General features: G+C 44.7%; 1 protein-coding gene across 3 annotated transcripts in view; it reads right to left on the bottom strand.

Moving 5' to 3' along the window:
• Positions 1 to 25,271, bottom strand: part of LOC146392791 (transcription factor COE3) — a 141,556-nt gene that overhangs the window by 18,229 nt on the left and 98,056 nt on the right. For all 3 annotated transcript variants that reach the window (XM_084953375.1, XM_084953391.1, XM_084953384.1), the window contains exons 10-11: positions 23,310 to 23,436; positions 8,203 to 8,291 (exon numbers count right to left, since the gene is read on the bottom strand). In XM_084953375.1, coding sequence (XP_084809501.1) covers positions 8,203 to 8,291; positions 23,310 to 23,436 — 216 coding nt within the window. The remainder of the gene's footprint in view (positions 1 to 8,202; positions 8,292 to 23,309; positions 23,437 to 25,271) is intronic.

The following is a 25,271-nucleotide window of genomic DNA, read 5'->3' as shown; positions in this document are numbered from 1 at the left end:
AGAACAGAAGAAACAAAAGAAGTAACACAAGAAGAAGAAAGAGGGAGGAGAAGACAGAGGAGGAGAAACAGAAAAACCATAACAGAGACAAACAGAGTGAAGGAAGGAGTAGAAGAAAAAAGGATGAAGAAGAGGAGAAAAATAAGAGAACAAGACAGCACAAAAGGAAAAAGATGGACGACAGAAAACAGAGAAACAAAAAGAACAATAAAAACAGAAGAAGAGGAAAAGAGAGAATGAACAAAAGTAACAACAAAGGAAGCAGAACAAAATAAAAATAGAAAAAATGGAGGAGTTTTAGAAAAATTAAGATGAAGGGAAAATACAACAGGAAGTATAAAAAGAGGAAGGAAGAGGAAGAGGAAGCAGAACAAACATGAACAGAAGAAGAAGAGTTAGTGTTTCCTGCTGACTGAACGAAAATGGTTTTTCCTGTTTTTGTTTATTTTCCTTTGTTTTCCTCCTTCGGATCAGATTTCCTCCCTCCTGCTGCTCGATCTGTTTCTTCCTGTCGGAGCAACTAATTGACTCCACGCCACACCGCCATACATCCTCATTCACGCCATCACACACACACACACACACACACACACACACACACACACACACACTAACAGTGGCCAGGCCACACCCTTTACACACACACACACACACACACACACACACATACACAGACAGCGCCATCGGATTCCTGTCAGAGCGAGTGCCGGCAATCAGAGCGCCGGGCGCTTTAACGGCGCTGAAAGGCCCCGATCGATGCGGTAATGCACTGGCTCCCAGTTATCATCATCATCATCTCTTATCACTGACCCACACCTCCAGCAGAAGGAGGAGGAGTGTGGGGAATGTGGGAGAAGATGGAGGAGAGAGGAGGGATGGGAGATGAAGACGAGGATGAAGAGGGTCTCTGGGTGTTTCCCTTCAGCTGAAAGGAGATGGATGTTGGGGAGTGGGGGGTGGAGGCTAAGTGGACATATGAAACAGCTGAGAGACGAAGGCAGCTGATTGGATCATTGGGCTCGAACATCTGGCTGGTTAATGATTGGCTGCTTAGACGCTCGCTCCAATGTGCGAGTCGCCGTTTCACCAAACTTCACTACATTTGATTTACAATACTTCAATAACTGCAACTCTGAGTGGAATTTACGAATAAAAAGGGGAAAAATTCAAAAACATCATAAAAATATTGGAGAAAAAAATGTGAAAATAAGTCGATGAAAATTATTTTTAAAATATATTTATAAAAACTGAATTGCAGAACAAAAGAATGCTTCTAGAAAGCATAAACACAAAAAAATCTAAAAGAAAAACAGTAGTCGACATCGTAACTACATGAAATTTATTTATTTAAGGTGGGGGTAAAATCAGTGGAATGGCTCTTTGCCTTTTAGCAGTGCCTGAAATTAAACGTTTGTGTGCGACAGTTCAAAAACAGGCTGCTCATGTTCATCTGATTTGATAAATGAACTCAGCTCATGAAGAGACAGCAATTAAAATGTGTAGAGAATAATGGTGTGAAGACTTCCTGTGAGGAAATGAAAACACATTCCTGCACTTTGGATTGTCCCTCTGTGGAAGATTATCAGCAACTCATAACCAAAGTGTTAGTTGATACAGACACTGTCACGTAAACCACTGTTTTTTTTAAACATTAACTTTTTTGCTGCTATGTTTGGTTTTTGGAGCCGCAAGATTTAGACGAAAGGGGAGTCCTAAGCTATCGGCTAACAGTAACTAGCTTTGTTATTGTTTGCATCTGTGGACTGTATGTAAACATAACTAAGATGAAGATACCTGCTAGTCTGTTAGTACAGTAACCTCACAGCAGCCATATTATTGGACATCTTATTAGAAATACTCCACCAGCACAAACACGGTCCACAGGTCCAGTTCAGGGACTTAATTAGCTGAGGTGAAGCCTAGCAGACAGCTAGCAGGTACAGCCGCCTGTGTCACCGTGTCAAAGAGGCCACCTCCCTCCATATATTCCTAAAATAGCTGCTCACTTTCGCTTCTGACAAAAAGGAAGAAAGCAGTGAACCAATAAGACTATTTAGGTGGTTTAGCTCTATTACTGAGCGCGAGTCTGTGTCCTCTGAAATGTACCAATTTTACTAAAGCAAATTCTAATTCGAGATCAAACATCTTTCAGCCACATTATCACTGAATCTTACTTGTATTTTAATAAACAGAACCACAACGACATGCAAACGTCACCACGGGAGGCAGACTGATTCAGCTGAACACATACACCTTCTCTTTCCAGTTCAGACCAGTTTATCTCAGTCTGGGAGGGTTTCACCATCATCAGTGAGTCCAGAACGAGGTGGGTCCTCCTCCTCCTCCTCAGTGCTGCGTTGATTAAACCCACTGAGACTCGTGCTTCTCTTCACATGAAACCTCCCCGTAGCTCCTGTGTAGGTGTGTGCGTGTGTGTTCATGTGGACATGTTACAGCGCTGTATCACAGAGCAGCCAACAGGAAGCAACTCCTTTGTTTTATTAAGGTTTGAGGCCATTTTTTCTTTCCTCTAAAAGAAACCAGTATAGACGATCAGCTGGCTAGCGCTGTCTCTCAATAAATTAAAGTAAGTAAACACTACAGAAAATTTATTTTATCAGACGTGAAATATTAAAACATATATGCCTTTACTTAAAGTGAATCTATTGTGCTGTAGAGAAACACATCAGCATACAGGCATATTCTCTATTTAAGTAATAAAGGGCAAATATTTTGCTTTTCTTTGTTTCCTGTCAGCATTTCCTCTTCTAAAGGTAGATTTTCATGTTAAGCTTGACTAAAATTTCTAATTAAGATGTCAGTGTATAGACAGTAATCCCTCTGAACCAAAGGATCAGGCTGCAGACTGCTGGAAACTTTCAGATTTATACTATTTTTCTATGTTTTGTGTCATTTAGTGAGAATATTCCTCATGTTAAGACCTGAAGCAGCCAAGCTGAAATAAAGCTGGTGCAAAGAGGGAGGAGCTGAAACTGCTTGTTCCAGTTTGAACTGAACTGCTCTGTAGTCGAGCGTAAACAAATAAAGATTTATATTTTGAACTGTGAGTGCAGAAGTACCCTAGTAGACTTGTCAATAATAAACAGTAAACTGATATTTAATATTTAACTAACAGTCCTTTTTCCTGACAAATAATGAAATTTCTCATCTCTAATGATTAATGGTAATATAATATATAAAGGTAAATTGTTGGTATAAAGCTTAAGACTGCGCCTGCTTTTGTTGTTAAACACTTTGCTGGTGTGTTTATCAGCTTGGTCACTGATTTCAGGTCATTAAAAAAACTTTTAGTCGACTTTCCACATTCTACTCACATTTTGGGAATGACTGTGTTAAAACTTCAGTTCAGAATTGAAAACTTCACAAAAAATGTTTAAAATGTCAGCAAAAGTGACTAAATGAGCGCAGCTTAATCCCCAAAGAGGGCTTCTGGGGATTACAAATGACTGTATATCGCTGTCATGAAGATATAAAATTCACGGTTAAATATTTTAAAGCAGTTTAACTTGTAGTGGTATATGAGCAAAATTTATCTAAGACTAGGAATCACTCTTACTGTATTTCGTTTCCCTCCCAAATAACCGTTAAAAAAAAAAAAAAAACCCTCTTGGAGACTGCACCCTCGTGGCCTTGGTGCCCTTGCCCTTCTTCTGTCCATCTCTTGACATATTCCTCCCCTTTTTTCTTCCTCCTACCTCTTTCTCTCTTTTTTCCATTTGGTTTCTAGGGGCTTAATTACAGGGGGCCGGCTCCGTGGCTGAGGAGGTGCGAGGCGAACAGGGATCAGCGTGACCCTGGAGGAGAAGCCATCAGACAGCGGCCTTAACAATGATAAATCACCCTGAGCAGAGCTACAGATACAGCCGCCGCCCCACTGATCTCTATAAAATATGGATGGACCTGCAGGAGGAGGAGGAGGAGGAGGAAGGGAGCAGTATCACGCCGGATCTTCAGATTAGCGATTATCAGGCGTAGAGGTATTCTAATGATCTGGGACATGGTGTGGGGTTAATTCCATTCAGAGGAAACATATTGAAATTCAGCTCATGAACTGAATTCTGCTCATTATTCTCAATGAATACTGAAAATCTCCTCATTCATGAAGTGGGCCGGAATTAATAATCCCCGAACGGACGGACGCCCCCCCACAAGTCCGGATGAGGGTCAATGATCAGAGCTAAAGGTGCACACTCAACACACTAAACACATTTAATCTCCACCCCATGGTTCACAAATCTTCATGGACCTCATGTTAACAGTAGCGTTTGTTTTTAACAACAGGGTGTCCCCTATTTTAAACAAATCTCCAACATTTATAACCTGATCCCTTTTATAGATAAAATTATATTAAACCTGATTAAACGACAAATTAAAATTAACGTGAGTGCGGTTTCATGTCTGTCCACAGCACACACAGAGTTAGTTTGGGTAGTTTGACAAACTGGGAAAGACAACTGGTCACTGATGACCTCTGGGGTTTCTCCTGGATCATTTTCAGCCCTCTAATTTCATTTCCAGCCTGGCTGGGCTGGAAGCAGACACCTCAGCGTCCGTCCGTCCGTCCGTTAGCGGGCGCATTGCGTTTAGAAGCTCAGGACAAAACAAGATATTGTGATGGAGATTTTTCTCCTCCTTGTACCATTTTTAAAGATCAAACAATGATTTACACAATAAAGAAAAAGCAGAATAATCAATAATGACCTGAAGTAATTAAAAATCTTGCTTCTACATTTCTACATAGAAGTGAGATATCGTCTCACATGAAGCTAACAGTTGTTTTTTTGACATAGCTTTGGAGCTAAGGTGAAGTTCAGAGAATGAGAACTTTTAAAAGAGATAAACTGTCAAGTTAGTTTAGCTTTTATGACTAATATGACTAAAAAATTATTATAAAATAACTTTAATTTATCTCATTTATTTTATTACAATTACAGCTAATAAACAACTGCAAAACGACTTTTAATGCATCAGCAAAAATAAGTAAGCTAGTTTTGGTTAGTAATACACAAGTTGGGACGTTCTGTCTGAGCCATTTCTAAACAACTGCGGATTCTATCAGTTCAAACAACTGTACGTGAGCACAGTTTTACGTATGTGTCAGCACTTAGCTGGAAGAAGACCCAAACTGTCACCCTCAGATGAGAGGAAATTGTTTAGGATGTTCAGGAACAACCCAGGAACCACCGAGGCTCAAGCCCGCCTTAAAGCCAGATCTGTGCCAGAAACCCAACCAGTTTAAATGAACTCTACCAGTTCTGCTAAGAAGAGCAGTCAGATATGCAGCCAGAATTATGCCAGAAGTTTGCCGATGGCTACCAAAAGCATCTGGTCAAGGTGCAACTTGCTAAGGGACGTTTAACCAAACATTAGTGTGGGTGTTTGTATTTGAGCCTGTATATAACCTTTGACCCTGTGTGGATCAGAGAAAACCCAAGATAAATTCAGATTTATGGATCTAATTCTTGTATTTTAGCAGCAGTTCAAGAAAATCCTAAAAGCCCAAAGTTACCACGACATACATGCCCAGCTGTACTCTTCTAAACAGGACTCTTGTTAAAATCCGATTATCTGCTGATTTCTATATTGTGTGACTAAATTATTGCACTGGAAAGGGAAATGAGCAGAGGACGTCCACCTTAAGATGATCATTTTGTTCAGTATTGTGTCTGAACGGTCGTCACCTAATCGCGCTTCCTGCTAAGCTAGGCCGAACGGCATTTTCCCATCTTTCAGCTGAAATCAGCCTGATGTTTCTCCTTCTGGCTTCCATATTCACCCTGCTTGCTGCTCCCATAATGCTCTACCTGACGTCTACAACGAATCAATCTGTTCAGCGGCGCCGTGCCTGTCCAAAAACGAAACCCAGCCGCCCAGACATCTCTGTCCACACCTGCTGCTGCTGTCCTCTGCAGAGCGGCAGCTGCAGGTGAAAACAAAAGAGAAGTGACAACTCGAGTTAACCCGTCGCTGCTCGGTCACTGCCAGCACGCCGTCCTGTCACCTCGCGGAGCGCCGCTCTTCCTCTTGCCGTGATTCCTCTCCCTCCAAAACGTCCAGGAGGGAGAAACCTGCAGCTTTATTGAGTTTTCTTTTGAATAAATAAATATTTAAAGGGAGAGGATGAGGGAGGAGGGTGTTTGACGTCCCACTCTGGCTGCAAATCAGGCCATCAAAGGGGCCAGACAATGTGTGCTCGCTATTAGTATCAATTTACAAATAAACTGCTTTTTTGGTGACTGGATCTCCGATGTCAGATTTTGATAAATGGTTTCAATTTGGCAGCTGTTTTCGAGTGTCAGAGCCCATCTGACGCTCGCCGCCAGCCGCCGCTGCTCGCTGCCTCAGAGAATCTGCCTCAGTTAGCTCCTCGCAGCCGCTGCAGCCAGAATAATCTCTTCATACTAACCAGGACGCCTGATGGCTACACGCCGTGCCTCTGTGTGAGCATACAAATGTCGTTCTGTGGGTGACACCAGCTCCCTGATTTCAATATTCTCGACTTTCTCTTAAAGGAGCATTTCTGCACTTTTAAATCCCTCTTCCTCACCGCCTGTCTCCAAAAAGCCCGCAGAGTTTAACACACTGTTTCCACTTCCACATAGAGATACAAATTTACCACCATAAACTTTAAATAAAGGTGTAAAAACTGGCTTAGTTTTTCTATTCTGCTGCCATTTTCAGGTCCAAACTCTTCTTCAAACAACAAACAAACAAACAAAGGCTGAGAGTTAAAAACAGTCCAAATTCTTCCAGCTAAAGTGGAATGATCACTGTGCTCGTTCTCACATAAGATGTAGGCTGTAATCGAGTTAGGAGGCTGCTGGAAGTTAGATAGCGAGCTTCCATTGTATATTTCTAAAAACTGAAACGTACATCTCTAAAAAAAAACTAAACAGCAGTGATGTTTGGACAGTTGGTGTAGCCGGGCTAGTTAACACTAGACAAACATCACACAGTGGTCAGTTCTGCTCATCTCCAGCTTTCTTGGACTCTACCAGAGCAGCTTTGCATGATTCAGACCTCAAAATAATCCATCTTTATGTGATACAACCCCTCATGTCTTCTGATTGGCTGTCCCACATAAACAGAAGGTTTGTGTGCCTGAGATGATCAGATAAACAGGATATCCCCGCCCTCAGTGACACCATACAGATCCAACACTTTAAACATGCGACTGCAGCGTTTCCAGCAGAATAAGACTCGTTTATGTCCACGTCAGATAAACTAAACTGAAAATGTTCAGAAGACCTTTTGATCTTCCTGAAACTGGACAAAGCTGCTTTAAAGTTTTAATGGAACAAAAGTTTTGTGTTCATTCTCTTTAATAAAGACACAATCTGATTGTATCTGATGCTTGTATTTCCTGTAGTAATGAGGCACATTTGGACCAGTTTGTTGCACAAAATAAAACCAGAATTTGTACGCTTAAAGGAAAACTGAAAATTAATGAAGAGTTTTGACGTCTATGTTGACGTCCATCACAAATCACAAAGGAAACTAATCAAATCAAATGTTTCTTTTTTAGTTAAAGGCATCGAGCACGGAGCTTTGATTATACGAGACATTTTAAAAAATGAAGTTTAGTTAAACTTTGTAATTCATGAAATGTTTTACACCACCTCCACTTTTAGGTCCCAGAGTTAATTTACATAATTCTGATGTTTTTTTTCTCTCCCTGGGCTTCTGAGAAGCCAAACATCACCAAACCGATCACGCTTGACGACCATCCGCGCCCTCCTCCTCGCCAGTTGAGGGGAAACAAAACGCAGCGAGAGCAGCAGCAGCAGCAGCAGCAGGATTTGCTCCCATAAACAGCTGTTTCCTGTTTGAAGGCTCGGGAACAATCTGCCCCGCTGGCAGCGAGGAGCGCCGCACCGTGCCAAGAGCGTACCGAGCAGAACCAACAAATCCAATCAGGCGACTCGAGTTCGGCCCTGTGCTGCATTAGAAGCCTTCAGCTCACAGCGCAGGTGGTCTACGGCGTCCATGGAGGGACAAAAAGCCACTTCAGTTTGAAATCAGCCCTTAATGTGGCCCTAAACCCGATTAAAGCGCCCAATTAGCAGCAGCCTTGAATGACAGGTGCATTATGGGTCATACCTGCCAGACTTAAGCCAACCTCCTGGCCTTAAATCTGACCTTTGACCCACAGCAGCAAGTTAATGAGTTGTCTTTACTGACCTTAGGTAACCTCTCAGGGTCTCCGGGGTGGCGAGGGATGACCTTCTGTAGCCTCTGGAAGCCGTAGTCGATGGTGGGCTCGTTCAAGGCTGCGGGACAAACAGAAACAGAAGAGAGGGTTTATTTAACCCCCAGACGCGTCTGACAGGAACTCAGCTGATTGTTGCAGTTCTGCAGCTTTCATCTTCATCATCATCTTTCTTTTATGTCTTTGTGTGGTCATTTACACTTTTTTGGTACTTCCATTTGTCTCTTTTTCAAATGTAGGTTTATCTTTTGCCGTAGTTCCTGTTGTCCTTTTTCTTCTTTTTCTGTATTTTTGTCTCTTTGCATGGTAGTTTTACCTCTCATTGTGGTATTTGACACATTTTAACGTTGTATCTGTGTCACTGTATTGTTCTAGGTTTGTTTTGCGTTTGTAGTTTTATTTTTTTTGTGGGACTTTCAGATCTTCCAACTGTGTCTTTCCATCATTCAGGAGTTTTTTATGCGTCCTGGTAGTTTTACCTCTGTTTCTAGCTGTCGCACCTCTTACTGTACTTTTACATCTTTTTTGAGTCTTTTGCTCTGGTCAGGATGGTCTTGTGCCTTTTTGTTGTAGTTTTGAATCTTCCTGCCGTCTCTTTGCATTATTTGTGTCTCTTTTTTTAACAACATATTTCAGCCTTTCCTTCTTCTGCGATTGTGCTGAAATCGAAGAAAATAAAAACACGTCCCCAACTCGTGAGATGTAATTTTAATGCAACATTGTTGAAATGTGCTCGTTTTTTGCACACGCGTGGAAAAGCCAGGTTTTTCGTGACTTCCTGTCATTTCCTGGAGTTTAAACTCAGCAGGGATCGTTTCACCTCCCTCTCCTCTGATCTCCTGTTGGTTCGTGTTAGCGGTGAGCGCTAACGGAGAGGGCGAGCGTCAGCTGATTTCGCTTTCTCTTATCTCGGCTGCTGTTTATCAAGTGCGAGACCTCACACTCCACCTCTCCTCCACGGCTAATTCAATCCAGCCTCCCCTCCACCGAGTCCTCTCTCTCTTTTCTTTTCTCCTCCACTCATTCACCTCCACAAACAATCTGCCTTCCTCCTCCTCCTCCTCCTCCTCCTCTCTCCATATGCACTGAGCAGAGCTGGAGAAACACCCGGAAATGAGTTCGGGGAGATACTTCTCCATAATCAAGCCCATTAATCATAAAAGGCTGTCAAATTTGACTTTGGGGACAATTTGTCAGCCGATCTTGCCCACTCCGCTTTTGTCACCGTTGGCTCTTGTATTCTGTAAGGATGATTGACACTCCAAATGCCGCTGAGTAGAATAGCTAGTTTGCGCTAATATGCATAACCGTGGCTTTCATGAATAAGAATAAGGCAGCTATACGGCGGCACAGAGGGGTCTCCTTCAAAGGGCCCCGCCGCCGTTTGTCGCCAGCGCTCCAAATAGATGTTATTACCATTATAACAATATTTGTTTTCTTTTCCCGGGAATGGGCGACCGCGAGCTGCTAAATCAAATTTGTCGGAGCCCGTTTCAAGCGGCGGCGGCGGAGGAGAAAAAGGGCTTTCAGGCTGCAACGGGGTGGGGATGATATCTGAAGGGTGACAGAGTGCTGAGGGACGTGGCCCTCGCCGCAGGGGCTGCCATGTTGGATTCCTCGCCTCCCTGAGAGGAAGCAGAGAGCAGCGCGGCCTGAATCTATTACCTCGGCCCGCCGCGAATGAAAGAGCGATTCATTGCAGGATCCCAAAGAGACTTTTTGGGGGGATGCGGAGCAACAGAGGATGAATGGAGATAATGCACCGGGACGACACGAGCAGCAATCAGCGGTGAATCCCAAACTGGATTGCCTCCTGGCGCTGCGTACATACATCCCAACTTATAAAACAAGTGAGAGGCACTATGGGAACTGCTGCAATAGAATAAAAAAACCATTTACACTCGAAGGGAGGGGGGGGGTCTGTGATGGTTAACTCGCCACCTCCATCAGAAGAGGAAGTGTTCTCCTCTCTGACCTCCGAGCTGATCCGAGTTGCTGAGAAATGATGCTGATGTGGTTCAATCGAAGGCGACATGTCTGCAGATAAACATCAAAAAACCAGGAAACTTCCTCAACGCCAAAAGTTCCTCGAGATCTCTGAGATCCAAGTCCCCGATCTGTGCTAAAAGTCTTGGAAAGAATCTGGGAACACGAGCCTCATACCTCTGTCCTGGTCCTCTCTCTCCTTAGTTTGGACACATTTTCTGTCTGTGAGTTGCTGGTTTGAAGATTTTCTGTTTTTTTCACTTTAGTTTTGCCTTCAAAGCAGAATTAAAGTTGCTTTATTCGTCTTGTTATGTTTTGGGATGACTTTAATGTTGCATTTTTCACAAGCACTTGACAAAATTTTATTACTCAATGACAAAAATAAAATACAAAATATTGAAGTTTGGAAAACAAAATATTGTTTTAGGAACACGTACATGGTTGAGAAACCTAGTTTTATCTGTCAACCTCCTGCACATGGGCTCATCGCCAAACGTGTGGACATTATCACTGTGATATCATCCAACATCAGCAGCTTTCCTGCCACCATGTTGTTTCTTCAGTGTAAGTAGTGACACTAATGCTAACAAGCTGCATCCACAGACACAAATACCTGACAATTAGTGCTCAGCAACAGCCAAATAAAATCCTAGAATTCACCAAAACCGGACCTCAGATTTCTTAGACGGTCTGTTAGTACAGTGACCTCACAGCAGCCCTTTTATTGGTCAGATGAGGTCATTAAAAATGATCCAAAAGGCCCCAACAGCACAAACACAGCCCAGAGGTCCAGTTCAGTTAGTCGAAGGGAAGCCTAGCTAACTGAACTGTAACCATACAACTGTAAGTCAAAGAGGCCACGCCCCTAACAATACAAACTTTGAGCCTGAATATAATTTAAACAGGTAAAATGTTGTAAATGGGGAAATTAGAAATTCTTCTGGCCGTAAACGTGTTTACATGGGAGTCTATGAGGACTGAGTCCTGGAGCCTCCGGTGGACGTCAGAGGAACTGCACTTTGGTTGACGCTTGGTTCACACTTAAACTCTTGGACACCAACATTCAGCCACTGACAGATGTGGTTTATTTATGAAGTTTAAAAACTGATGAGAAGTTTTATTCTGAAAGGTCTAAAGGAGCTGCTCTGGTTTGTAGAGTCCACACCGCTCTGGGCTCTGATGAGTCCACACCGCTCTGGGCTCTGATGAGTCCACACCGCTCTGGGCTCTGATGAGTACATTGAGTGTCTCGATAAGTCGAGTTGGTTTGATAAAACATCTGGATTCAGACGCCTCTCTCCAGAGACGTGACGGCGCTCTGAGGTTGCGATCGTTGCTGGAGGTGGAGACGACCACAGACGGAGAATGAAACAAAGACAGAAGTTTTAATGAACCTCTGATGGGGATCGACCCCCCTACAGGCATTAAGCCCATTACTTTGCCTTATTAAAATCTCGCTGCACTTTGACCCCAGCGCCCCATTGGCTGCCTGCAGGGCCCCGTGCTCCTCCCAGCCAATCGATAAAGACCGCCTCCTTCCAAAGGAGCCAGTGTAATTGGAGAACGGCGGCTGGCAATGCGAACCCTGACCCCCCCTCCCCCCACCCCACGCATTACACCGCCCATATGAAGACAGATTGCCTGATTTAGTGTAAACATATGCTGCAATTCCAGGCATCAGTGCCACTTTCTCCATCGTAATTTGTATTGATTTTTCTCTGCTCCTCTTTGTTCAGCGCGAGGAGGCCACAGCCGTCGCTTTCTCCTGCCGTCTGATGCTTTTTATAAATCAGAAAAAGAGCAGAGGAAGATAATTCAGAGGTGAGAGGAGGGCGGGAGAGACAGAGGCGAGCGAGAGGAGGGGATTTTTTATATATTTCATCAAGTATTTATCACTCTCTCCCTCTCTCTCTTTGGATCCTTTCTCTGCCCTCGCTGTGAAGGTGATCAAACGGTCGGCCGGTGTCCTGCTGAGCGGCACGCTCCGTTATTAGACCGCTAAGTGACTGAGGAGAGGAAGAGAAGAGAAGAAGGGGGAGGCGGATCACATTTGAAACTAATTTCTTCACGGCATATCTGGAGCGTCGGAGAGGAGGAGGATATTTTACGCACTTACAGGAGAGACGTTCACTTCCTGCTCAAACACCCAGCAACTACTGCTCGATTAATAATGTCTGAACAATCAAGACAGAAGCTTTAAAAAAAAGAGTCAAATAAAAGCAGGAGACACATAAAATTTACAGAAGGTGATAAAAAGTAACAGGATGAGAAAGAAGGCTTTAAAACAGAGCGAAATGCTGCAGGATGAAAGTGAGGATGTAAAATGTATCCATGCTGGACCTCCATGGGTCTGAGGGCTCAGGCTTTTTAAAGTGACCACTAGTGCGTCATGAGATGGCTAAAAACTATACTGTGACAGTCCCAGAAAAAACACAAACTGGGCAAAAACTTAAAGGTCAGACTTAAAATTCTGGAAATGAGTCTGAAAACTTTCAATCACTGCATCCCTAATTACACAGCTTTTATTGTGAAAGGGTGCAGCCACACTGAAGAGCGAATGAATCAAACGCGCTTGTTTTAAAGCAGAAGCTGCAGATTTGGATTCTTGTCTCGATGCTTCTCCTGCTGTCAAACTGACCACCTGGTGCTTCTCACCTGTCCGGCTTCGCCCTGACAGCGAGCTGAAGGGGAAGCTTCCTCTTCCTCTCCTCGCTCTGGGATCATTCGCCGCTTCTGGCTGCAGATGGCGGCTGATCACAGATCACAGGATCAGAGCTCTGGGAGGGAGGACGGCGGATTACTGGAACATCTCAGCAGGCTCATTACCCCGCTCGCTTCGGCTCCCACAATCCAGCAGGGCGCCGTGCTTCAGAGGAAAGCCCGCCTCTGTTTACATCCTCCTCCTCACTACTGTTTACATTTATCTTTCATTTGCTGCTCCTCGCCCTGAATCTGCTTTTCCACGCCGCTGGTTTGTACATATTTACCAGCCGGAGATGAAATCCGCACTTTAGGGTCTCTGCTCACCTTTACCGTTTTTGTTTTGGCGTTCACAGCCTCGTCGCAGGCGCTCTCATGTCCCCGATGAGCCGGCAGACTTCAGTGCTGCGTGGTTTCCTCCTGTATTACTCTCATCATTTCAAATAGGCGCCGCTCATCCGTCCCGCAGTAACGTGTGCTGCAATTTCCCATCTCCCCCGGCCGCATGATTGATGCAGGTCAGCGTGGCGTTTGGCCTCATGGCCCGCCGATCGCAACTGCTGATGATTCCTCGCCTCCTTCAGTGTGTGTGTGTGTGTGTGTGTGTGACAGATGCACGACATGCCGAGCCTTAAGTGGACGCGCTGATTTGTTTTTCTGCTTGTCAAGTGGCCAACCGGCATCAGCTGGGGTGGGGGGCATTGACAGGCTGCCATAACACCCCGAAAGCATCTTTTCAGCGGATTATTGATCTGCTCCGACTTCCAATTCATCAATCAGTCATCGCAGAGAGCAGGGGCGACGAGGCAGGTCTGTAAATGACAGCGAGCGTAAAGTTTCCTCTGCAGCTTGTTTGTTTTACATGGATGTGCACGCTGGTGTGACAAGGAGGGCGGTCCTGTGGGGACATGTCTGCACGTGCTTAAGTAAAACAAGCAGAAAATGGAAAGAGAGATAAAAATGAGTCAAAACAGATCAAACGTATGAACTCTGAGTCTATCTGCACTTTGGGGACTACTTTCAGTGGCGGATGATTCCGTGTTGCAGAGGATTTTGGCGTCAGTGTTGGTTTGATGTTGAAATGTTTTTCTTTCATTCTTTACGCAATGAAGATCTTGACGCGATCTTCTGATGAAGATCAGAGTCGGCCCTCCCGAACCCGCCAGGTGTCTTCAGGTATCTTCAGGTACCGTCGTCTCGTCTCTATAACCCACATGAGCGCCCACTCCCTTCTGCTTCCTCCTCCGAGAGCCGTCGCTGACGCAACAGCCCCTGTGATTAGAGCGAACATCCGCCCCGACACCGCGTGTTAATCAGCGAATAATTACCTCGCCGTGATTAGAGCCGGCCGAGCAGAGTGCCTCAAAGAAATAGGCCCCCCACCTGAGAAGTTATTATTTTCTGGAGTGGCCGCCGAAAATGCCCCCGCAGAAATGGCTAATTACCCGACATTAGTTCCACAAGTCCCCGTTCCCAAAGTGGAGCTCTTTGATATATGAAATGTGGTGCGTCTCTGCTGAGAGTCGAGGAATTCCCACGGCGGAGAGCACACTTCTGCCGTCTATTAAAAGATGACACAAGAGGCGAGATCAAAGGCGGGGACGCGACAGCGCTCGTGTTGTTTCATTGCTGCCGTGTGATCACCGCTAAGTGACTGAGACGCGCCTCCTGATGCGTCACATCCCGACTCTGTAACACAAACTCGCTGATCACTTTATTAGGAACACCCAAACCATAAATTCTGCCTTTATGAAGCATCTAAAGTTTAAACATCTGGCCGAGGTAAAGCAGGACGACGGGTTTCCTCTGGTGTTTTGTAGTAGTGAAGAATAAAAACACATTAAAAAAAACACTCTGTTTATATTTAGATCACTAAAAGATGAAAGATCGTTTTAACCCTGTGAGATATTAGAAACCATCAGCAACAATCCCAGCAGCTCCTGACCCTGCGTTTTAGCTGTTTGTCTTTAAAAGTTGATTTGTTTGGTTCCCTGATTGGGAAAACTTTGGAGAACAATTAAAAAAATAAACATTCTGATAGTTCAGGTTCTCGTCCTTGCAGGTGAAGACACCAACCGTATGCGGTTATTTTTAGAGAAAACAGAATTTTTCCGAGATGAAGAAAGTGCTGAACTTCACTGAATGAAGCCTCGACAGTTGGTGCTGTTCAAACGTGTCGAGGATGCACCACGTGACCATGCAGGCGTCGAGTCCTCAGCACAAAACAAGACAAGACACGGGGAAAGAACATGAAGAGAACAAATTTTGTCGACCGGAACCCAAACTATATCATAAAAAATCTGTAGTTTTGGAGTTTAACTACTTAGATATCGATAAAAACTTGCCTGCATGCACCCTTAATGTGCAACGGCGTGTTTTTCTTCTTCTGCGGGGAGCGTAAAGTGCTTTTAATAATCCTGAGAGGACCTGCAGACAAAGGGCTGAAAAACCTTCACAGTGAATAATCTGCTGAACATCTGTCCAACATCAGGCCGCGAGCTCTTCATCTTAAAGATTTGAATTAGATAATCAAGTTTCTATTAATGAGACTTTACATGACACACACACACACGCCGGTCAGTTAATTCATGTTCCAGTAACTTTTGCCACTTCATACACTCTGTGAGGGCACGGCGTTGGCGGCGGCCGGGGCCGGAGCTGCCTGTCAATCACTGTTTAAAGTTCATGAAATTTCTATGAGCATCGATTGCAGCAGAGGCGGGTGGAGGAGGTGGAGGAGGGTGTTAATGACTCCACTGACTGATGCAAGCGCCTCACTTTTAATCCGCCTCCTCGCCTCGCCCTCTGTGCTGCAAACAGGTCTGACGCTTGTGAAGAAGAAATAACGCCGCCGCAGGTCCGACTGTGCTTAAATCACAGGTAGCATCTGAAGCACGTCTCCTTAAACATCTGCTGGAGTTATTTGGGGCGTCGCACAGATGTGAGCTTTCAACACAAAATGAAGATGATGTTTAATCGAGATTTAGACGTCACTAAAACAAAAACACACGAACTGACGGTTTTTAAATAAATCTACAGCTGAGTCACAAACCTGAACAGCCAATCACGTCTGGCATTCACTCTGAACGAGCTTCACTGGGGCACTTAGAGCAACACGTTCTTTTACCCAGGAATTTGCTCCTCATGGCTTCGACCAGCCAAAATCTTAATTTCAATTCACAGAAATTTCCTTAATAGATCAACAAACGACCAACAGTCATCTCAAAGTGCCTTATATTATAAGGTAAAGACCCTGGAGAGACAACTGGAGAGAGATTCCAAGACCCCCTGTGAGCAGCACTTGGCGATGGTGGGAAGGAAGAACTCCCATAAAACAGGAAGAGACCTCTATCAGAACCAGGATCAGGGCGGGGCAGTGATCTGCGCTTTCTGCCAGGTGTTTGTGTCAGAGTTATTCTAAAACTGACTCCAGGTTTGAACGCTGGTCTGAGCTGCAGTAAAGCAGCTGCAGGCTCGTTAGCTGTGTTGTTTCTGGAGAGAGCAAATCCTGAACTTATAGCCAAACTGTGGCCTCATGATTAGTACGTCTGGCCCTTAGTCTGTTCAACTCAACATGAAACAAACCCACAAACTACAAAACTAAAGCGCACTGAATCCCTCCTCCTGTAAACCAGCATTTTGTCTTTGCGAATTGTTGCTGTCGGGGCCAGAGAGGGTTAAATATAATAAAAAGACGAGGCTGAAGTGACGTTTCGGTGGTTCAGACGGAGGTTTTTTGGGCTGAATTATGAGTTCTGTCCTCACTGCGAGTCCTGCCATAAACGGCGTTTGCCTCGTCCTCTCTTTGTTTCCGTCAGCCGCTGTAAGCCGATCCCGAGCAGGCTACAGATAATTGCCTCCATGTGTTACTGCGACAGTAATTAAACAATAAAAATTCAGAAGTCAATTAGCGAACGGTGCCTCAGACGTGTCGACAGGAGAGGGGGGAACAGCGAAAACAGAGGGAGCGCCTCCTCCTCCTCTCCTCCAGCTGAGGTCGGAGGTGTAACGCCGGCCTCTTGGTTACACGTTCGCAGACCTTCAGCAAACCCTCTGGAACAATCTGCTAATGTTTTCCATGTGTGCCGAGGAGGAGGAGGAGGAGGAAGAGCAGAACTTACAAAGTGCTTCATTGTACTTTGAGAGAGGAGCTCAGAGTGAGGAAGTTGCATTTGAGGTCAGACTTACTATTAATGAACCAGGTCTGCATCACACGAGGGCATACAGGTTCACTGATTGGTCCGTTCTAGTGATGTCATCCCAAATGATCAGGTGGTTAAATTAAGCTCAGTTTGGGCAACGCTACAGCTCCTTCGTTTATTTAATGAACGCAGCAACATAAACAATGTCAAACATCTTCAAGATCATCATGTTTAGACCTGGAATAGTCAGACCTGTAAAACACCGTTTACACTCGGAGTATCACTCAGGCTGCCTATGTAGGCTTGACCTCTGACCTCTGACTTTTCCATGAAGAGGAGAAGTAAGATGGAGAACAAACAGGATAAACTGAGATTCGTCAGCCGTCACTGAGCACTGGGAGAGCGTGAGGAGGGCGGCACTAAATCAGCAGAAGTTTGACCTTTGCATCCACAGAAAAACACTGAATCCTTTAGTTATTCCAGTAAAACAATTATCCAAGTAAGTGGAGTGGATTTTATTTGCAGAGCTGCTTAATCTCAGGGCCGGTCCCAGAGGGATCCCAACGCCCACACCGGAAAACCACCAACAAAAAAAAACACGGAGCGGAGAGGGGACAAGTGGAGGGTGCGTCCCAGTAACTTAAAAACCACCACCGTGAGGATTATCGCGTAACATCAGTGCAGTACGTTTCCCTGCAGGAGACAAGGGACCGGCTACCTCTGAGGTATTTTGTTCTGAAGCAGCATTTAAAACCAGAGCTGGGAGCTATATTTGCTACAGTGCTCCAGCTCGGAGGTGGAAACAAGAAACTTCACCTCAGAAACAGATCTGAAATCATTAAAAGCCCCAAAGTGCAGAGACACTAAACCACCCGTTCTCTAAAAAGAGAGAAAAACTACAACACGCCATTTTAACAAAAACAAAAAAAAACCTTGTGCATAGTACCTGTTTAAGCAAGTCCGGCTGCGCTTAAATCACACGTAACATCTCAAACACGTGAATGAGGAAAACAAAAAGTTAGAAACTGCAGGAAACATCATAAAAAATCCAGAAAAATTAATTTTCTATGAAACAGAAACTGCAGAACAAATCCGGGGCACTCCAGAAAAAACAACCTCATTAAACATGGAAAAAAAACTGAATATCAGATCAGGAATCATCCTTAGATCTGCCAAAACATCTAGACCAGACCTGGAATATCAAAGGTGATCTGAAGCTGGAATAACAGGTTTGGAACATCTGGTCTGGAACTGGCAGCTGAAAAATTGAGACCTGGATTTGAGTTTTTCTCAACTAAGTTTGTCATTACTTCGAATAACACACTGCGAGTTTTAAGCAGATAGTTCTACCAGTCTGTGTGGAAGTAAGTCTGACCTCTAACCTTCAGTTTTCCACAGAGGGGGCAGGAGAGGACAGGGATGAGCTGCTGCAGAAGCATAAAAACTACAAACCTGTAGAACCAGAATATTAAAAAATAAAACCCAGAAAAATGGAGAAGACTAAAAATGCAGTATAAATAACAATTACTGTATAAATCATGAAATATTCACACGTATATATAAACATCCAGAACCCAGCACATTACCCATGAAACCCACAGACACTGATTTCTGCACCACAGCAGCAGAAATAACAAGAAAAGAGAACCAGTACGAAATAATTTGGCTCATTAGAGTTAAATCTCTACAAGAAAGAACAAAACCAAAAATCTGAGTAAGTAAAATGTTCCACAGGGTGAAGCAGAGAAAACAGCCAATAAAGGATAAACACAAGCTCAGTAAAACTCAAACAGCTCCATAAAAGTAGAACAGAACAGCCGAGAGAGGATGTGCTCAGTTTGGAGAAGCTGCTGTAATAATGCGGACACTGAGTGCTTCGATGCAATGCTGACATGTCCACATACTTTTGGAGTGTACACAGCTGAGCAGCTGCAGCTCCCAGGTGTACAGAAAAGGGGTGGGGGGTGTCAGGCATGTTGAGGCCTGCCTGATGATGATGTTGATGATGATGATACTGGTGCTGGGTGTCCTCCAGTTAACGCCTCCAGTTTGCCTCCAGTTCGTGGCCTCCCTGCTCACACTGGGCACAGACTTTTGTTCCTGGAGGAGGAACTACATCAATAATCTGCTGCAAACATGATCTCCATATCAGGAATCAATATTTTTCCTTCTGTCTGCTTTTTAAAACCCGGGATCACATCTTTCTCCTCCTCTTACTCCTCTTTCTCCTCCACCCGTCCTCCTCTCCCTCCTTGTCCTCCCCCCTGGATCTGACTTCATCACCTTAGTTTTGCAACACCTCCCTCCTTTTCTCTCTTCTCCCCCTTCATCTGACTTCATCATCTCAGTTTCTCTCTCCCTGTCTTCCTCCTCCTCCTCCACCCTTCTCTCTCCAGGGCTGCAGATCCCCAGGTGCAGCTGCAGGAGGAGGGGGAGGAGGGAGGCGCAGTGGGGATGGAGGGGTTGAAATTAATGAGGGGAGCCTGGAGGTATTGACTTTCCTGGGAAAACACAGCTCTCTAAAAATCAGTGGACGAGTGCCGCAATAACTCAGCACCCATCGATCCCACAGCTCCGCTCCCCTCCCGCGCCTCCCCCGAGCCTCCCCCCGCAGGCTGCATTGATCCGTGCATTACAAGCACAGAGGAGGTGTGGACCCGGCAGCACCAGCGACTCAACACCCACAGCCGAGTGGAGGGAGATACCGGGAACACCAGAAACCACAGGCCTGCAGGAAAACTACACAGTACTGCAGGAGTAATTCAGCTACACTGCAGGAGTACTACAGCAGTACTACTCCAGGAGTACTACAGCTTCACTGCAGGATACAGATCCAGCAAGTATACTACACAGTACTAGAGAAGTGCTCATTAGAATCACAGAATACTACAAAAATACAGTGTACACAGTAAATACTACACAAAATACTACAGATACTGCGAACCTGGAAAAGCTGCAGATCCAATAAAACTACAAAAACATTAAACTGCAAAAGTAAAAGAAGTGAAAAAAAACCTACTAAGAACCAGTTCTTAAAGAAAATACTACAAAAACAAAACTACAAAACCCCCAGAAGTATCAGAAAACTACAAAAATCTAAATCTGGAAAATAAAAAATAAACAAAACTGGCAAGAAATATTTAAATTTACTGATTGTGTGTTTCTTTTTAATTTCCCAGTTTACGTTAAAACAGTTTAAAGTGAAAATGGATTTATCATCTAAAACTAAATGCAAATAAAATAAAAAATAAACGTTAAATGTGGCACAATGAGTCAGGTGATTTGTGTATCTCAGTGGTAATCTGCTTGCAGTGCAGATGATTAGCGAGGAAGACGAGGAGGAGGAGGAACCTTTTCAGCTCTCAGGCTTTTTGTCATTCCGCTCAGCTTTCTTGCCTTTGGCCAGTTTTTCCGAGCGAAGCCGCGGGATCAAATCCTGAAGCCGCTCAAAGCTGCAGAGAGGAAGGGAGACGGGAAATCTGGGAAACACTCGGATCCCACTGCTTGTCACTCCACCTTCAGCTCAGAGGCAGCAGGAGAGGCAGAGAAGCCGGGGGAGGAAACGAGGGAATACTAACGGGAATGTTCACAGAAGAGCTGCTCTCTGATTGGCTGGCAGAGACCCATCTCCCCGTTTAGGGTGTATAAATGTGCAAGTACGCACACTGAACTTCAACCTAACCACTGGAGAGAATCCTGAAAACCCCAACAACTTCCTCAAGGACACCTCCAACCTATTTAAAAACCCTGGAACTTGCTCAAGGGACCTTTACAACTTCCTCAAGGACCACCAACTAAATAATTAAGAAGTTCTTTAATAACCCCTGGAATCTCATTAAATAGTCTTGGCCTGCTTGAGGAACATTGGAAACTCCTCAAGGTCCCTTCAACCACCTTAATAACAATTAGGAGCACTGGAACTTCTCCAAGGACCGCTGAAATCAGCTTAAGACTGCTTACTGATACCTACGACCTCCTTACAAAATCTAGATCCTTCAAGTCCCTTTAACCTCCTTAAAGACCACTGAAACCTGACCAAGGTGTCCTGGAGCATCTCCAACCGCTGGAACAGTCTTCAGACTCTGTAAAGAATGCCTAAAATCTTTTTAAACCCCATTTGTACACTCTCAAGGAACTTGTGCAACTTCCTCAAGGACTACAGACTACAGCCTTTAAAGGCTTTAGCACAACTAGACGAAATCCTGGAACCTATCTAAGATGCCTACAACTTCCTTAAGAAGGCTAGATCTGCTCAGAAACCACTGGAAACTCATCTAGGTTCACTTCACCAGTTTGAACCCGAGAAAACTGACTCAAAGACACCTGAGACCTCGCTGCAACCTCCTGCAGACCCCAAAGGTCCTTGAAAAGTCTCCAGTTATTCTTATGAAAACAGTAGGAGCCTTGAAGGGTTTCCAGGGGGGTTTGATGGGCTTTATTGTGTGTGGGCTCGTGAAGGAAGTGACATCAGCAGGCTGTTTTCTCTTCATTTACCTGCTCGGTATCTAAAACTCAGCTCATTTTACATTCATGAACACAACACGCTGTTGGCACACTGAGCGTGCACTGAAGCGAACACGCCTGCTCCTGCGTCTCTGAACGTGTCATGTGTAAATCAGATGAAGCGGCGACGTGCGTGCACAATGCGGCCGTCTCCCTGGCACGAGTAGCGGCGGGTAGGAGAAACTGAGCGGCGTTATGATGCGGCCACCTGTCGGGTTCAGCCTCGCGATGCCTTCGGGGACGCTCAGTTTTGTTGTTCGCCCATCAATCAAACTGGAGTCAGATGTTCCCGTTTCTTGGTTGGGATTGTGGAGGCTGGATTAAAGGAGCAGACCAGAGTTTTTACAGACCGCTGTGCGTTTTTTCATTGGCAGCAGAACGACTCGTTCAGCTCATTAAACCACATCCTCACCAGCCAATGCATGCGAACATTGCATGACAGCGAAGCAGTATCTGATTCTCAGTCTAATGAACGTCATTCCCAGTGATCAATTCGTTATTTTTTCCATAAAATACACGCTGTATACACCCCAATACCCAATTAAATGTCTTCAAATTTCAATTACAGCTCAACCAAACTCCAAAAACCCAGAAAAAAATCGAATTATGACATCGAAGAAGAGAAAAGCAGGAAATATGCACATAATGCATAAATGCCTTCAACCTCTAGCCTTTTTATATACTTTGCTGTTGTTTTTCAGGTAACTCTGGGGACTTTTTTCAACTCTTCAGCTCATCTGATTATGTAAAACACTTGAAGCTGATGTAAGAAAAGCTGGTGTGGCTGTTCTGTGAGCTCCTTCAGGCCTCCTCCAGCGTGTTTCTGAGGTGGAGAACATCCTCTAATGGACTCTGAGATAACAACAGGCTCTATTCACAGCACACCTCCACATAAAAGCAACGTGCCGCTCTTGTCAGTCGTATCTGTAAATGGGATCGCAGATTAGCATTGCAAAAGGAGGCGGCGGCCAGAGCGTCCATTGTGAGCGTGGCCCTGCCGTCGGAGGAGGCGGCACCCCCAACAAAGACGAGGGCGAGAGGAAGGAGGCGGCGATAAACTGGTGTTAAACAGAAAACTCCAACACGCTTGCCTCTTTCACAACCCGACGCAGTGACATTTACTTATCGGGCTAAACAGCCTTCGAGCTGACCTTTCTGCTGCTTTGAATGACATCTGGATATTCTGACGGAATAATCGGCGACAGTGGAAGCACTGATCTGAGAGTCAGATATCGAGTCTTCGGACGTTTGACGGCTGACAAAGAGGCTGAAGGGCGCGCGGAGGAGGAGCAGAGCAGGGAGTCGTTCGGGGAAAATGTTTACCTTGCTGTCAGGACGTGGAAAAGTGTTTACAGTGACTCCTCCATGGTGAGGATCACCCCTCGAGTCTCAAGATCTGAAACCTTAAATCGCAGGTATTAACCAGTATAAACCAGCATAAACCTTTAGAACTGAGAAGGAAAGTTTGTTCACACTGAAATATGAGCGACGAGCCCAAACTTTGTAGATGTTATGTAGACGTTTTATTTTGGGTGAAAGCACCACTCGGTTTCAGCCTCATCACATGACGATTTAGATCTCAGTAATGGATGGATTTATTCTCCTTTTACGGATTTAATGGTGGTGAATTTGAACTGACGGTACTTTACTATCAGTATCAAACCGTTGGATAACGATTTAAAACCTCTCTGAGAACTTCAGTGTTTAGAAAACTCCGCTTGACGACGGGGTTTGGTTTGAAAGCTTACCGGTGTACACAAAGCGTCCCGGAGCTCCTTTGCAGAACTGTTTGGACTTGTAGGACAGCGTGACCTCCACGACCCCTGGGATGTGGCGAGGGGGGGTCTGCACCCGGATGGCGTGAGGGGTGATCAGCTGAGTCAAGAGAGAAACAAAAACAGGACAAAATGTTCAAGCTGCGGTCTTTAAACCAGCCTGGAATCATGAGAAAAACTTTCAAATAATCAGGATGACTTTGAAACTCACGAAACAAAAAAACTGTCATCTTCTTCTAAGCCTGAGCAGTTTCCAAATATAAAAAAATAACACAACACAAGTTTAAAAACTCAAAGAAGGCAGTAACAAGTCGTTAAAAGATCGATAAACAAGTTTATTTGTCCCTGTGGGGAAAGTCAGTGGACATTCGTATACCCACACGAACACAATCACATCAACATAAATCACACCATAAACAGAGACCTCCACCCTCCTCACATGTTAGGGATGATTAAGTGAGCCACCTGAACCTGCTCGAGTTCAAACGTTTGATGGCTCGAGGCCTATAAGACAGTCTGGACCCGTTTTTTGTGAGTAAGGGGGACGGTAGCCTCGTGCACATGGCTTAGTTTAGTGACTCCATACGTGGTCTGTCAGTACTCTGTAAGCTTGACGGCGGAAGCTCAGACAGCAAGACACGACAGTAAATGTCATCACAGCAAACACAGGAAGTTAGTGGGTGGTTAGTGCGTTTACAGAGTAACGTTTTATTTTTAGCAAACTTTAAAGAAATCTTAAAAGCGCTGCAAATTTGTGATTATCTCGCTGAGCTAAACAAGTCCAAGCTTTTATTTCCCACAGAGAATATTTTCTACAATAAACACAAACTCTGGAAAAATCCCACCAGCTTTTTTTTTTTTTTTCAGAGGGAACCACGTAATGTTAGGCTTCAGGCAAAAAGGAATCTAATGAAGGCCTTTAACTTTTCAGGGATATTCAGATGTTTTCTCACTGACCTGCAAAGTAAATTTTCCCTTTTTTTTAACCAAATCTCAGTCAAAGATTTTCAGCAGGTTTTTGCTGGGTTGGAATTTTGCAACACATGACAGGAAATCCTCCAAAAAAGCTAATTTTCTGAGCCCCACATGTTAGAGAGTTTTTACTCAAACTACAGTAAAAATGATGGTTTTTACATGTTTTTAATTTGCCCTCAGTCTGCGTCTGCAAATCCATCTCTGCATCACAAACTTCTGCTTTTCTTCTTTCAAGGTTCGGCATCACGACCTTTGATCACACCCATCAGTTCTATCATCTGTATCGTCCTCAAATTTCTCCGCCTCTTCTACACGATAAATATTGAGTTTTACAAACAGCAGCGGATGTCTGGAACGATAACTGAGGAGCGGAACGAGAGCAGCCGATTCTTCTTCCTGTTAAAACTTTCTGAGTAAGAACGCGCCGACCGCCTGACTGGGATCTGGGTCAGCATGCAGTCTGTGTTCAGAGGGATGCTGGGCTTTGGAGTCCGTCTGCTTGCCGCCACACGACGCTGATCAAAGTCAGGAGCTCCGTCGGCGTGTGGAGGTGCATCTTCCCTCCTTCCCCGCCAGGTGTTCTGCTCTTCTGGACTCGCTTCAATATTTCATGGTGCACCGTATGCGCAGCTCCTCCTGCAGCTCGGCTCGCACTGAATCTGCATATTTTTGGGGACACGCAGACCTGCTGCAGACACAGACGCAGGTGTTCCTATGATACGAGCGTGTGTGTGTGTGTGTGTGTGTGTGTGTGTGTGTGTGTGTGTGTGTGTGTGTGTGAGAAAGATGAAGATGGAGAACATGATGTACGGTTTGTGCAGCTGTTCTCGGAGCACAGGTTCTGCGCCAAAGTTATTTCTTCACTGCGATCAGCCTAAAAAATGTTAGAGTGCAAAACACGGGGCCTTAAACAACCCGGTAAAGCATTTAATGTGTGATATCTGAATAAGAGCCGTCTCA

Source organism: Perissodus microlepis, chromosome 2 (genome assembly GCF_051167445.1).
Source record: "Perissodus microlepis isolate ML-2025 ecotype Zambia chromosome 2, ASM5116744v1, whole genome shotgun sequence".
In the NCBI taxonomy this organism is placed as follows: Eukaryota; Metazoa; Chordata; class Actinopteri; order Cichliformes; family Cichlidae; genus Perissodus; species Perissodus microlepis.
Note: the sequence above shows the minus strand (reverse complement) of the source record. Positions and strands in the feature narration are given on the sequence as shown.